Source organism: Phyllobates terribilis, unplaced genomic scaffold, assembly GCF_046119375.1.
Source record: "Phyllobates terribilis strain yellow unplaced genomic scaffold, ASM4611937v1 Scaffold_1__5_contigs__length_1240528914, whole genome shotgun sequence".
Classification (NCBI taxonomy): Eukaryota; Metazoa; Chordata; class Amphibia; order Anura; family Dendrobatidae; genus Phyllobates; species Phyllobates terribilis.
In genome coordinates, this window is record NW_027362761.1 from 214705597 (window position 1) to 214721774 (window position 16178).

At 42.7% G+C, this 16178-nt stretch overlaps 1 protein-coding gene across 3 annotated transcripts in view; it reads right to left on the reverse strand.

Moving 5' to 3' along the window:
* Nucleotides 1–16178, reverse strand: part of SLC35D2 (solute carrier family 35 member D2) — a 135062-nt gene that overhangs the window by 14359 nt on the left and 104525 nt on the right. For all 3 annotated transcript variants that reach the window (XM_073670983.1, XM_073670982.1, XM_073670985.1), the window contains 2 exons: nucleotides 12058–12136; nucleotides 7439–7521 (listed from right to left, as the gene is read on the reverse strand). In XM_073670983.1, coding sequence (XP_073527084.1) covers nucleotides 7439–7521; nucleotides 12058–12136 — 162 coding nt within the window. The remainder of the gene's footprint in view (nucleotides 1–7438; nucleotides 7522–12057; nucleotides 12137–16178) is intronic.

A 16178-nucleotide genomic window follows, 5' to 3' on the forward strand; every position in this document is an offset into this window, starting at 1 on the left:
AACACTGAAGTTTTCAGTTATTCTGTTCTATTTGTTGTTTGCTTCACAATAAAAAGAAACCAAATGTTCACAGTTTAAGGCATGTTCTTTACATGAAACCAAAGTGAAAAAAATTAACTGTAGTATAAGTTGGTATGCATGTGTGTCACCCAGGGGAATATAGGGGACTCGGTACCCGGGCCTTTTACCTTGCATAGGATGTCACGGCAGTCGGCTCCCGGACCCGTACTGTGGGGTCTCTCTTGAAAAAGGGGTTTTTAGTGTATGGTTTGTTTTGTGACGCCACCTGTGGTCTCCGGTAATGGTTACCGGCGCTGCTGCAGACCTCCGGGGGTAATGAAATGGCGCTGGGATGTTTCTGCTCCCCACAAGCGGAGAGGACCCCCGGGGCAGAGTTGATTGAAGGGATGCAAGTGAAAGATGGCCAGGTCAAGGGAAATGACGGACACGCACACAGGGGGTTCGCTTCAGTACCTTTACTGGTGTAACGGCAGGTATGGTCCAGGGTACTTGCTAGGAAGGGTGCACTTCAGGACTTCTCCCCAGTGAGCGGGTATAAGGCCTCCTGATCTGTGTCTCCCTCTCTCTAAGCTTCTAGCCAGCCTGGAACTTGGCCTAGCTTCTGTGTTGTGTTGCTCTCTCACCTGACCGCTTGGTAGTAGGACCTTTCTTTGGCAACCACTATCCCTGGACCCCGGGGCCTTCGTGGTTCCTGGTCCTGTTATTTCTGGTAGTTTCAGGATGACCAGGGGTCTGGAAGCCTCCTGGTATGCCGGTTGTCCCTACTGGGTATAGAGGACCCTGTAGGCGTGGACCCGGTGTCCGGATTATGTCTTGGGGTGAGCCTATGATGCTCCTCTGCCCCCTTAACTCCTTTCTCCTCTCCTCTTTGCCTCCGGCCACACTCGGGGCCCTCAATACAGCAGCAGATGTGCTGCTTCTTCACTGGTCTAAGCGCCAGCACCCTCTCCTCAGACTGAACTCTCTCTCTGACTAGCTGCCTGACTCCACCCTCCATATATACACTGCTGTTCAAAAGTTTGGGTTCATTTAAAAATTTCATTATTTTTGAAAGAAAAGCACATTTTTTTTCAACGAAGCTAACATTAAACAAATCAGAAATACACTCTATACATTGTTAATGTGGTAAATGACTATTCTAGCTGCAAACGTCTTGTTTTTATTGCAATATCTACATAGGTGTATACAGGCCCATTTTCAACAACCACCACTCCAGTGTTTTAATGGTACATTGTGTTTGCTAACTGTGTAAGAAGGCTAATGGATGTTTAGAAAACCCTAGAAAACCCCTGCACAAGTATGTTAGCCCAGCTGAAAACGGTTTGGCTGATTTGAGAAGCTATAAAATTGACCTTCCTTTGAGCTAGTTGAGAATCTGGAGCATTACATTTGTTTGTTCTATGAAACTCTCAAAATGGCCAGAAAAAGAGAACTTTCATGTGAAACTCGATAGTCTATTCTTGTTTTTAGAAATGAAGGCTATTCCATGCGAGAAATTGCCAAGAAACTGAAGATTTCTTACAACAGTGTGCACTACTCCCTTCAGAGGAGAGCACAAACAGGCTCTAACCAGAGTAGAAAGAGAAGTGGGAGGCCCCGCTGCACAACTGAGCAACAAGACAAGTCTCTAGTTTGAGAAATCGACGCCTCACAGCTCCTCAACTGGCAGCTTCATTAAATAGTACACGCAAAACGCTAGTGTCAATGTCTACAGTCAAGAGGCGACTCCGGGATGCTGGCTTCAGGGCAAAATGGCAAAGAAAAAGCCATATCTGAGACTGGCTAATAAAAGGAACAGATTAATATGGGCAAAAGGACACAGACATTGGACAGAGGAAGATTGGAAAAAAGTTTTATGGACGAATCAAAGTTGGAGGTGTTTGGATCACACAGAAGAACATTTGTGAGACGCAGAACAACTGAAAAGATGCTGGAAGAGTGCCTGATGCCATCTGTCAAGCATGGTGGAGGTAATGTGATGGTCTGGGGTTGCTTTGGTGCTGGTAAAGTGGGAGATTTGTACAAGGTAAATGGGATTTTGAATAAAGAAGGCTATCACTCCATTTTGCAACACCATGCCATACCCTGTGGACAGCGCTTGATTGGAGCCAATTTCATCCTACAACAGGACAATGACCCAAAGCACACCTACAAATTATGCATGAACTATTTAGGGAAGAAGCAGGCAGCTGGTATTCTATCTGTAATGGAGTGGCCAGCGCAGTCACCAGATCTCAACCCCATAGAGCTGTTGTGGAAGCAGCTTGACGGTATGGTACGCAAAAAGTGCCCATCAAGCCAATCCAACTTGTGGGAGAGGCTTCAGGAAGCATGGGGAGGAAATTTCTCAAGATTACCTCAGCAAATTAACAGCTAGAATGCCAAAGGTCTGCAATGCCGGAATTGCTGCAAAGGGAGCATTCTTTGACGAAAGCAAAGTTTGAAGGAGAAAATTATTCTTTCTAATAAAAATCATTATTTCTAACCTTGTCAATGTCTGGACTATATTTTCTAATCATTTTGCAACTCATTTGATAAATAAAAGTATGAGTTTTCATGGAAAACACAAAATTGTCTGGGTGACCCCAAACTTTTGAACGGTAGTGTATATATTCCAAACAGGGCTCCCTCTGGTGGTCTGAGGTGGAAGGGTGGAGGTGTTTGTTTGTAGTGAGGGCCTCTTGTGGAGAAGTCCGTCCATGCACCCTTTTGGGTCCTGTGGTACCTGTAGTAGCAGGGTGCCACACATGCAAAATAGGAGCATGTTAACATTGGCCATTAAACAGACTAAACCTAAAAAATAAAAAAAAGACATATACCTTGCTGTAAGTAAATAAGTAAAAGCAATAGTGCATATAAATAAATGGGGTACTTAGTAAACACCGTTTTTGGGCAAAAAAAATTGTAAAAGCCATCCCACCGCAGGGAACTGAATGGGAAAGGGGATTCCGCTCATCGGCGGCGACATATAATGAGCGCCAGTCACTGCAGGATCGCCGCACTCCTGACGCTGCCGGACTCCTGAAGCAACGACCCTGCTTCCGGTGACTCCGCTCTACCGCCTCCAACCTCCCCGGTAAGCTCACTTCGGATTATAAGATGCACCCACATTTTCCTCCCAAATTTGAAGGGAAAAAAGTGCGTCTTATTATCAAAAAAATACGGTATTCACTTAAAGCAGGGTATTTGTTTATTTTGTTAGGGTCTTAGGTTTTGTCTGTTTAATGATCAATGTGAACATGCTCCTATTCTGCATGCATACCAACTTATTGTACAGTTCATTTTTTCCAGTTTAGTTTAAGGTTTCTGCAGTTATTGCAGGTAAGGGTGTGGCTTCCCTTCATTTGATCTGGAAATTACATTTATATCATTTGCTGTGTATCTATGTTCAGGACCTGGTCCTATTCAGCCCTTGTTCACACTGACGTCAGTATGATGCATGGTAAGATTTTAATACTAGAGGTTAGGACCATCCCAAATTTGGCTACACCTTTACAGTGGTGTTGAGGGCTTTTAGGCTGTGTGCACATGATGCGTATCAGCATGTGGCCCCGACGCTCCGGAATAGCTGCGGCGGCTTCTGCTCATTATGCAAATGAGCGGCGCCTTTTTTTTTTTTTTTTTTTTTTTTTTTTACAGTTAGACTTTCCTCATAGAGGTCAGGTCTACGGGGAAAGTTCGCATGCGGACCCACGAGAGAAACTGACATGCTGCGGTCTGGAAAGACGCGCCACATATCAGTTTCTGCGGGTGATCCGCAGGTAGGTGCCTAGATACGCATAGTGGGCATGGGATTTCTACAAATCCCATCCACTATGCTGTAACATCTGGCCGCTGCAGATTTGATGCTGCATAACGCAGCGTCAAACCCGCAGCGTCTCCGAATCGTGTGCACATCCCCTTACACTTTTTTTTTTAATCAAAGTCTGTGTTTACTATGTACCCTATTTATAAAATGCCAAGTTAGGGGGAGTGAATACTTTCGCAAGCCACTGTATATTGGACATATTTTTTATAACAGGGGAAGGGGCTAGAAACTGTGATTTGGACAGGCATTATCTTTTTTAATTGAAAGGGTTGTCCGGTCAAAAGCGATAAATCTGCAGTCACTCTGTGTGACTGCAGACTTATGAATCCCCCCAGCGCATGCACTGTGCGCTGCGGCAATTCACCGGTATGAGACCCGGTAATGGAGGGTATGTATGTGTTATACATACCCCGTCCAGTGGACGTGGCCTCTCTCTCACTTGTATTGAGAGAGGCCACGCCTTCTAGTCAGGCGCACCGACTGGCCATCCACATCACTAGACGGGGCATGGCCTCGCTCCATACAAGTGTATGGAGCGAGTCGGCGCTGAATGGTTGGGGGTGTGTATAACACATACATAGCCTCCGGTCCCAGGTCTCATACCGGCCAATCTGAGCAGCGCACAGTGCCTGCGCTGGGGGATTCATAAGTCTTGAGTCACACAGAGTGTCTTTCACAAAGCTTTTAAACATATTTGTTCTTTTATTGTGGATTTCCCTTGTAACTGGGGCTGGCATATCATCCCAGTTACTGGGGAAATTTAGCCTCCTAGCTGCATAGCAGAACTGACTGGCTCTCATATGATTACCGGGTCCGGGGGATAAAACATTGTCAGTGCTTCCTGATCTGTATACACAAGTCTGGTTTATATCGTGTATACAGCGATGGAGAATGTAAACATGGTAAGAAACCGTGCTTATCCTTTCTGTGGTGGGGAGACTGGCTGTGTGTGAACCACAGGCTGCCATGGCATGGTGGGAATTGTTGTTTTGCAACAGCTGGATTGCCACAGGTTTGGGAACACTCTGGTGGTACAAAATTGGTTATAAAGATAATCTTGACCTATAACCCCTGTGACAAAATCCTCCATACACGAATGGAGCAAGCTTAGCCAATTGCAGCAATTTAACCCCTTGAATGCCAATGTACTGTATAAGGGATCAAGTCTCCCTAGGGACTAATAAAAATAATACAAAACAGTAAAAAATATATAAAAAATAAACAAGTGTGCCCATATCTGAAAATATTTTTTAGTAGCAAAATATTAAAAATAGATATAAATACATAAAAATACATATAAATTTAGTATCACCATAACCGTACAGACTCGTTTAACAAGCATATCATTTAATTTAACTCCCAGAAATTTGGGAGGAAAATGGGGGTGCGTCTTATGGTCCGAATGTAGCTTACCGGGAACTGCGGTGGCGGTGGAGCGGAATTGTAGGAAGCATGGCCCTCTGTTCCCTCCCTCACGAAGAAGAGGTGAGATGCTGCAGGAAAATGGCCGCCGAGCTGGCGCATGCGCAGACTGGGAGTTCGGCAGCCATTTCCCTGAGGCCCACGGCTTCAGGAAGATGGCCACGGCCACCGGAAAAGCAGGGCACGCAGCTCTGTCTTACCGCCGACAGCCTGATACTGGCCCTGCAGCATCTCGTCTCTTGTGCTGCCGCCGCGTTCCTAAGAGAGGGAATGGAGGGCCCTGCTTCCAATGATCATGCTCCACTACCACCGCAACTCCCCGCTGCTGGAGCACCCCGGGTCCGCAGCATTCCGCCGGCTTCCTGAGGGACCCTGCCTCCTGTGACCCCCGCTCCACCGCCCCCGCAGGTAAGATACCTATTCAGGCTATAAGACGGACCGCTATCTTATAAACATATTTTGTTTCCTATTTTCCACCCCAAAATTTGGGGTGCATCTTATGGTCCGGTGCGTCATATAGTCCGAAAAATACGGTAAATATATTTCTAAAGGTGCTATTGACATAAAATTCTCACGTTATGTGTAATAATGAGAAATGACACAGGGAAAAAGTATTGAACACGCCTGCTGAAATTTAATACGTCATACAAAAGCCTCTGTTGATAGCTTCAAGACACCTCCTGTATGGAGAAACTAGTCACATGCATTGCTCAGGCGTGATTTTGGCCCATTCCTCCATACAAACACTCTTCAAATCATGAAGGCTCCATGGGATCCTTATATGAACTCTGAAATTTTCCATTGGATTTAGGTCAGGTGATTGGTGAGTCAATAGTTTAAGTCTATATTATCTATTAGTATGTTTACTTTGTGCCAGAAATTTGTGCTGATTTGTTGACATTTTTGTCACATTCAGGTCACATCTCTTTCCATCTATGTCATACAAATTTGTCAAGAACACACAGCAGAAAGTGTCTAAAACACATAAAAAATTTGGTTCAAGCCATGAAAGACAACTTTTTGCCATTTAGCATACATCTCAACCAATTGTGAAATTTCTTCTTCGTTTTTGTTTGTTTTTTTTGTTCCCTTTCAAAATGTTTTGCTATTTGTGTTTTTTTTCAACTATGTTTCTATAACTTTTTAATAGCTATAACTCATCTGCAAAAAAAGAAAACCCTCTTATAGTTATGTTGCCTGAAAAATAACACTATGGCTCGTGGAAGCCTGGGAGGAAAAAACAAAAAAGCAGAAAAATGGAGTAATAATGTAATAAATTAAATTGCTGATGTGTTTATGCAGGTTCTAGTTTCAATATATTACATTTTTCTTGGAGATCAGAAACTATGCAGTGCTGTATTTAAAGACATCATCCTCCAGATCCTTGGAGAATACTTAGTCTTGTTCCACATCAGACAAAACAATTCCACCATTATTATACTCCCTGTGGTCAGTGGTGTTAATAGAACAAGAAGAAATTGAGAAATTCATCAACATAGTGAAGCCAAAAATCTGCACCCTGCAAATGATGGAAGGTTCTCTGTTCAAAGGAATATTAGACTGAACATCTGTAATATCCTGTTTTGGTCCAATGTGGACTTTTACTGGACTGAAATCACTCTACAAGCTAATAATAGCACTTTGATAGCGCTGGAAGCTGAATTTATACCTCTTTTATTAGATGATAATCTCACTCTATTACAAACACAATTGAGTGTCATATAAAGTATTAAAAAAAATGAGATTTATTGAACCATAGGAAATGGTAGATAGACCATGCTATTGAGTTGGTATGTGAACATACCAATAGTTAATGAAGATGTTATTACTGACCTGCCAAGACGTGTGAAGAGTTCCAGGTTAGATTTTTGTTAATGCAAGATCCAACTACATTGATAAATGTTAAACCCATAGAAGGATAAAATATGTAGAAAGCGGATTCTTTAAATACAATCTAGTTTGTTTCTCAGACTAGGAATGTGGACACTAAATTAACACTAGAGTTCACAATTTAAACCTGTGTTACATTTTCTGGTTTTCCTTCGCAGCCCACTAATGTCATGTCACATATGATACGAGAAATAGTAAATAGATAAGTACTTGATATTCCTGAAAAATTTAAAAATTAAATCAAAAATGTGCATTTGGTACAATGAGATGGTAACAATAAACAAACATGGTACTTACCAAATATTTAAGCCTAAAAAATTTAGCCAAGAAAACATATAATCTCCTCCAATAAAAATTCCAATGTAGGCGACAGATACATTCTGTAGAAAAAAAATTATAATTGTAATAAACAAGGTATCAAAAAATCCTAATATTGGATCTGACACCACATATCACAATACACACTGTATACCTTTTCAAATAGATATCTTAGACCCAATGAGGCTGGTGTATTTACTCATAAATTCCAAGTCAGTAATATCCATCATCAATCTCTTCCCAACTGCTCTGCTCGACAAAATCCTCAGTGTACCTCATCCCTGCTACCGTAAACAGTAAAAGCTGCAGCTGTTGGTCAGGCTGGGTTGGACAGAGATTGAATACACTTGGGCCGTGAGTCACCAAGACTGGCGTGGTACATGCCAATCTCAATGAAGGGGCAAGATGGAGTAAGAGGAATCTGATTCATTAAGAGATTTAGTGAATCAATCACATCTTACAAATGGCATGCATATCATAGTAACATAGTTTTTAAAGAAGTTGTCCAGTACTTTATATTACCCCCCAATGTATCCCCCCGGGGCCCCTAAGGATTTTTGCAATTAGCTTACGTTGCAGATACTGCCTGTGAGCGGCGCTATCCTTGGCCGCTCACAGGCATCAAGTGAGGCGTGACTCAGCGCTGGGATCCCCGCGGTGGCTGCTGGGTTGTGGGCGGGGTTACCCCCCGCGTCACACCCAGCATACACCGCACGCTTTCCCAATGAATGGGGAGAGGCAGAGCGCGCGGTGGACGCCGGGTGTGACGCGGGGGGTAACCCACCCACAGCCTGGCATCCACCTGGAACGCAGAAGACAGAGACCCCCGGCTGCTGCCAGCACTTGTCGTGACGTCAGCGGATGTCAGAGCCGGCTGCAGCCGGGGGTCACATGATGCCTGTGAACGGCCAGTGATAGCGCCGCTCACAGGCAGTATCTGCAACGTTAACTAATTACAAAAATCCTTAGGGGCCCCGGGGGGATACATGGGGGGGGGATATAAAGTACTGGACAATCCCTTTAAGGTTGAAGGAAGACTAATTCCATCTAGTTCAACCCATAGCCTAACATGTTGATCCAGAGGAAGGCAAAAAAAACCCATGTGGCAAACACTAAGCTCCACATTGGGGAAAAAAATTCCTTCCTGACTCCATACAACAATCAGACTAGTTCCCTGGATCAACGCCCTATCAAGGAATCTAGTATATATAACCTGTAATATTATACTTTTCAAGAAAGGCATCCATGCCCTTCTTAAATTTTAGTAGTGAATCACTCATTACAACATCATGCGGCAGAGAGCTCCATAGTCTCACTGCTCTTACAGTAAAGAATCTCCGTCTGTGATTATGATTAAACCTTCTTTCCTCCAGACGTAGAAGATGTCCCCTTGTCCTCGTCTCTGGCCTCAGAGTAAAAAGATCAGTAGAAAGGTCTTTGTACTGTCCCCTCATATACTTGCACATAGATCAACCCTAAGCCTTTGTTTGTCCAAACTAAATAACCCCAAGTGTAATAACCTGTCTTGGTATCGCAGATCCCCCAGTCCTCTCATAACCTTGGTCGCTCTTCTCTGCACCCACGCCAGTTCAGCTACGTATTTCTTATACACAAGTGTGGTCGCACTAGTGACTTGTATAGAGGTAAAATTATGTTCTCATGAGCATCTATGCCTCTTTTTACCTCTTACTGGCTTGGGGCATATTAGTATGCCCCAGGCCATCACCCCCGATTCAGCACGGCTCCGGCGCTAAGTCCGCACTGAACCGGGCACATGTCAGCTGATTCTTACAGCTGACATGTGCCCGCAACAGCCACGGGTGGAATCGCGATCCACCCGCGGCTGTTAACCAGTTAAATGCCGCTGTCAATCTCTGACAGCGGCATTTAACAGCGCGTCACTTACCCCGCCCATCGGTGACCCCGTCACGTGATCGCGGGTCACTGATGGGTGGGCATGGCAACCCGGGGTCTGCAGTAGACCCCAGTGGTTGTCATGTAAAGATTACTATGAGCGCCACCTAGTGGTCGGCGCTCATAGTACAGGAGCATTTCTGCAACATAGAGGTGATCTGCTCATCGCCTCTATGTAGCAGAGGCGATCAGACAGTTGCTGCTTCTAGTCTCCTATGGAGACTATAGAAGCAAGCAAAAAGTGTAAAAAAAGTTTTTAAAAAAATTTAAAAATATAAAAGTTTAAATCACCCTCCTTTTGCCCCATTCAAAATAAAATAATAAACCCACATACACATATTTGGTATCGCCGCGTTCAGAATCACCCGATCTATCAATATGAAAAAAGAATTAATCCGATCGGTAAACAGTGTAGCAAGAAAAAAATTTGGTTTTTTGGTCACCGCAACATTGCAATAAAATGCAATAACGGGCGATCAAAACATCGGATCTACCCCAAAATGGTATCAATAAAAACATCAGCCCAGCGCGCAAAAAATAAGCCCTCACCCAGCCACAGATCCCAAAAAATGGAGACGCTTTTTATTTTATTTTTTTAGCAAACTTTGGATTTTTTTTCACCTCTTAAATAAAAAAGAACCTATACATGTTTGGTGTCTACGAACTCGTAATGACCTGGAGAATAATAGTGGCAGGTCAGTTTTAGCATCCAGTGAACGTGGAAAGAAAAAAAAAAAAACACAACTGTGGAATTGCATTTTTTTGCAATTTCATCACACTTGGAATTTTTTTCCCGTTTTCCAGTACACAATATGGTAAAACTAGTAATGGCGTTTAAAAGTACAACTCGTCCCGCAAAAAATAAGCCCTCACATGGCCATATTGACCAAAAAAAACGCTATGGCTCTGGGAACAAGGGGAGCAAAAAAAGAAAATGCAAAAACAGAAAATCCCAAGGTCGTTAAGGGGTTAATTCATCCCATTATTTTAGTTGCCTTTGCAGCAGCTGCCTGACACTGGCCACCAAACGTGAGCTTGTCATCCACCAATACACCCAGGTCTTTTTCAGTGACAGTTTTGCCCAGTGTTTTACAATTAAGCATATAATTATTTCCTCTGCCTAAGTGCATTACCTTACATTTATCCCCATTAAAGCTCATTTGCCATTTATCAGCCCAAGCTTCTAGTTTACATAGATCCTCCTGTAATATAAAATTGTCCTCCTCCTCCGTGCTCTTTGCAAGAAATCTTACCTGTCAGGAAATGGTGTAACATTTCCGGTGTATGGTGCGCTACAACTGATCATGAATTAAATGGGTGAGCGTTGCCACCCCTTCGTCCGTCCCACCCCAGCTCCACCCACTTTGGTGATCCTGGCCGAAACTGGCATGAAAATCCCAAAAGTCTATACCTTTTTGTGCAACTCTGTGTTACTAAAACACTTTAATGAATTGGGGCCTTGTACTCTCACTTTTTGCCTAGACTCACACTAAAATGAGAATTTTATGAGGATTATACAGCCATTCTGACAGATTTAAAAGGTCTAAGTGATCTATTTAATAATGTATGTAGTTTATATTGTGAAAACTGGTAACAGATTGCTTTAAAAGGGTTTTTACACTCATATGACATATGACACCTGAATCCATTTCCTACAGCAACCGCATCCAAGTGTAAACTGGATGGAGAAATGGTTATACAAATGTGCCTTGCCCTATTCAAAATGCTAAAACCACAGGATATCGCTTGGCTGTCTCTGTTAGTCCTATGAACTAAATGCCTACACAGGGAAAAATTATTTACATTTTAGTATACAAAATTGTTAATTGGGTTAAATATTAATTAGAATACCTTAAGATTGGTTTCACAAGACAGATGATCATAGTCCGGCTCATGATGTTCGGACTGAGGCTGTTGGGATCAGTTCAGGAGACCCTCGGCTGGTCCTAACATTGCGGCTGATTTCACACGACATTCGTGGATCAAGAATAATTTGAGTCACTAAGTATGAACTAGTGATATGACCTTTACAAGTAGTGTGTATGACTAAAAGCCACACACACAGTATCAAATCTCTGTCAGGTCCTCCTACTTTTTGGGATCAACATTTTTTACACAAACTAATAATGGTTAAAGTGAATCTGTCAGTGGGATCAACCCTCCTAAGCCGTCTATATGGGCATGTAGGTCCCAGGAAGTTGAATCAAGTGATACATCAGATCACAGATATCAAGGTTTCATTCCAGAGAAATGCACATTTTTTCTTAATATGTACATGAGCTGTTGAGATCTATGGGCGAGACAAAGATCTCCCTGAGAATTTGTCTCCAAAGCTTATTTTAAATTAAATGAGGAGTTATCAGTTACTGAGACATGTAATGACTGACAGTCTGTTCTACTGATCATCTTGTCTCACACTGGTAACTCCCCCTTTCATTTAAAATAAGCTCTTTGAGATCCTACTGATAGATCCTTCTTTGAGATCCTTCTAAACATTATGATACCATTAGGGCCGATATTTAGGCCTTATTGATTGAATACTGTATATATGTCTGATTCGTTGACAGGGAGTACAATAGTATATGGATCATGGTATTTACGTGCCTATTATAGATTTTGCACATTGGTAATATAGTAGGCATTTTTACATCAGTAAATTGTCCAAGTGCGGAATGACGATTTACCTTGAGGGCACCAATGACTGTGGTAGTAAGTGGTGAATTGTGGTAACTGCAGAGTACCATCGCATAAAGGAGCACAAACCTGCAATGAAGAGAAGAAGAATATATGTGTGTTTATGAAGGTGGTGAGAGTGAGCTGAAAAGGTAATTAATCGACGGTTATGGCATTACACAGTAGTTACAAGTTGGTGTGCATTTGCCATTAGGACTTAAAATCTAAAATTTAAAGCATACTTATTCTTTCACACAAACCCAGTAGAAAAGCAGGGTCTTGCTGCCCTCATCCTCAATTGACATTGGTGCACATACCATTTAATAATTCCAGGAATTGCCCTGATTCTCTTGCTTTGTAACCTGCCAGTCACTCTTTGGAAGCAGCATTTTGTATTCTTCAGAATATTACTAGCACCATAGTTGCACAAACTTCCTTTTCCTCACTTCCCAGCAGCACTGCACTGAAAGTCCACCTTGTCTGTTTTGTCTGAATAGGGCAGTATTGCTTTAGTTCGTCACATACACTGCTCTACAACAGTTCCTGATATCGGCGCATTATTCCCTGATGCCTGGGACAGATGCAGAGTGGTGTTGTAATGACACACAGCTCTGCTCTCTTCTCCCTGCACAGTAATCACCCGCAATTCGATCTGTGTGACCTGGCTAGAAATCATCATGATGCAGCCAGATGTAGCCAGATGAGCACGTAAAATATGGTGTAAGGTCCTCTTTAACCCCTTCACCACATTGGAATTTTCCATTTTTGCGTTTTCGTTTTTTGCTCCCCTTCTTCCCAGAGCCAAAATATTTTTCTTTTTCCTTACAGATGAGCCATGTGAAGGTTTGTTTTTTCTGGGACGAGTTGTACTTTTGAACGACACCTTTGATTTTTATAGTGTACTGGAAAACGGGAAAAAAATGTTCACTAAATGTAAATTTTAAAACTGAACTGCCATTATGATTCTCCAGGTCATTACGAATTCATATTCGTAATGACCTTGAATTTTTTTAAAAAAAAAAATGTTTTTACTTTTTACTGGCTTCAATAATCTCCATAGGAGACTTGAAGATGCGATCTTCTGATCGCTTGTGCTACACACAGCAGGGCTTCAGAAATGCTATGTGTAGCAGAAGGGCTATGTGTAGCAGAAATGCTCATATGCTATGAACACTGGCCACTGGGTGGCGCTCATAGCAGATCAGCTATGATAACCACAGGGGTCTCCTGCAGACCCCGGGTTGTCATGCCAACCCATCGGTGCCCCGCGATCATGTGACAGGGGCGCCGATGGGCAGGTCTTATGACGCACTTCCAGCTCAGACATGTGAAATGCCGCTGGTAGATTTTGACAGCGGATATTTAACATGTTAACAGTCGCGGGTGGATCAAATCAGCTGTCATGTGCCTGAAATGATGCGGGCTCAGCGCCGGAGCCCGCATCAAAGAGAAGGAGGCGACCTATGTATACGTATAGTTACATCATAGGTCGGAAAGGGGTTAAAGTGTAACAGTCGCTTCAGGAGAGCTTGCAGTGGAATGTCTGTGTCTGTCTCTAGCCCTACCTCTGCCTCCAAAGAACTTTATGAATACCAACTGTCATCTATCTTAGTAATGTGAAAATCTGTCTTTATTGAATACAGATTTTACCATTGAATACAGTTTACAGTGAAAACTCAGTCATACAAAGAGAGAAGCTTATTTCTCCAATAAGATATATTACAAAGTTTCTTATTTTCATATGTAAAAATGGAGTAAAAATGTAAATGATGCAATAGAATGAGTAAGTGCACATTTCTTGTTTGTGACACATGTACTTATCATATGAAAAAAGGATAAAGAAAAAGGGAATAGCACAAAATTAAAAGAAAAGGCAAGTGATGCAACATTGTAATTTACCAAGTCAAGATGCATAGTGAAAGAAATGTTTGTATATTGACTAGTACTGTATAGTCATACACATTACATGAACGTAGCTGGACTGCATGATCTCAGCAGGACGGGCCATGTAACGGCATATGTCATGAGAAAGAAGAATCTCAATATGTCTTCTCACAGGAGATAAACCACCACCAGAAGAGTCAGGCAGCAGCTTATTCCCGATCCCTATTGAGAATTCAGGCACACGCAGAGTTCAGCAGGCATGTCTATGGGGGTCGGAAGCATTCGGCCAACAGCCTTATGGTATGTGCCCACGATGAGGAGCCGCTGCGACCCTGATGTTGTGGAACAGCCAAGCGGCTTCAGTCCTCATTATGCAATTGAGCGGCCGTGATTTTTTTTTTTCACCTGCGGACCTTCCTTACAGATGTTAGTCTATGGGGAAGGTCCACATGTGGACCCGTAAGAGAAATTGCCATGCTGCAGTCGTGAAAGACGCGCCACATGTCAGTTTCTGCGGGTGGGCTGCAGGTGCACAGAGACACATAGTGGACATGAGATTTCTAGAAATCCCATTCGCTATGCTGTAACATCTGACCGCTGCGGATTTGACGCATAAACACGCAGCGGCTCCGGATCGTGTTCACATACCCTTATCAGGTGAATGGAAACAGAGATCATAGCAAATGTAAACTAAAAATAAGCACATATATATATATATATATATATATATATATATATATATATATATATATATATATATATATATACAGTGGTGGCCAAAAGTATTGGCACCCCTGCAATTCCGTCAGATAATACTCAGTTTCTTCCTGAAAATGATTGCAATCACAAATTCTTTGGTATTATTATCTTCATTTAATTTGTCTTCAATGAAAAAACACAAAAAGAATTGTCCTAAAGCCAAATTGGATACAATTCCACACCAAACCTAAAAAAGGGGGTGGACAAAAGTATTGGCACTGTTTGAAAAATCATGTGATGCTTCTCTAATTCGTGTAACTAACAGCACCTGTAACTTACCTGTGGCACCTAACAGGTGTTGGCAATAACTAAATCACACTTGCAGCCAGTTAACATTGTTTAAAGTTGACTCAACCTCTGTCCTGCATCCTTGTGTGTACCACATTGAGCATGGAGAAAAGAAAGAAGACCAAAGAACTGTCTGAGGACTTGAGAAACCAAATTGTGAGGAAGCATGAGCAATTTCAAGGCTACAAGTCCATCTCCAAAGACCTGAATGTTCCTGTGTCTTCCGTAAGCAGTGTCATCAAGAAGTTTAAAGTCCATGGCACTGTGGCTAACCTCCGTAGATGTGGACGGAAAAGAAAAATTGACGAGAGATTTCAACGCAAGATTGGGCGGATGGTGGATAAAGAACCTCGACTAACATCCAAACAAGTTCAAGCTGCCCTGCAGTCCGAGGGTACAACAGTGTCAACCCATACTATCCGTCGGCGTCTGAATGAAAAGGAACTGTATGGTAGGATACCCAGGAAGACCCCACTTCTTACCCCGAGACATAAAAAAGCCAGGCTGGAGTTTGCCAAAACTTACCTGAGAAAGCCTAAAATGTTTTGGAAGAATGTTCTGTGGTCAGATGAGACAAAAGTAGAGCTTTTTGGCAAAAAGCATCAAGATAGAGTGTACAGGAAAAAAAAGAGGCATTCAAAGAAAAGAACACGGTCCCTACAGTCAAAAATGGCGGAGGTTCCCTGATGTTTTGGGGTTGCTTTGCTGCCTCTGGCACTGGACTGCTTGACCGTGTGCATGACATTATGAAGTCTGAAGACTACCAACAAATTTTGCAGCATAATGTAAGGCCCAGTGTGAGAAAGCGGAGTCTCCCTCAGAGGTCATGGGTCTTCCAGCAGGACAATGACCCAAAACACACTTCCAAAAGCACTATAAAATGGTTTGAGAGAAAGCACTGGAGACTTCTAAGGTGGCCAGCAATGAGTCCAGACCTGAATCCCATAGAACACCTGTGGAGAGATCTCAAAATGGCAGTTTGGAGAAGGCACCCTTCAAATATCAGGGACCTGGAGCAGTTTGCCAAAGAAGAATGGTCTACAATTCCAGCAGGGCATTGTAAGAAACTCATTGATGGTTACCGGAAGCGGTTGTTCGCAGTTATTTTGGCTTAAGGTTGTGCAACCAAGTATTAGGCTGAGGGTGCCAATACTTTTGTCTGGCTCATTTTTGGAGTTTTGTGTGAAATGATCAATGATTT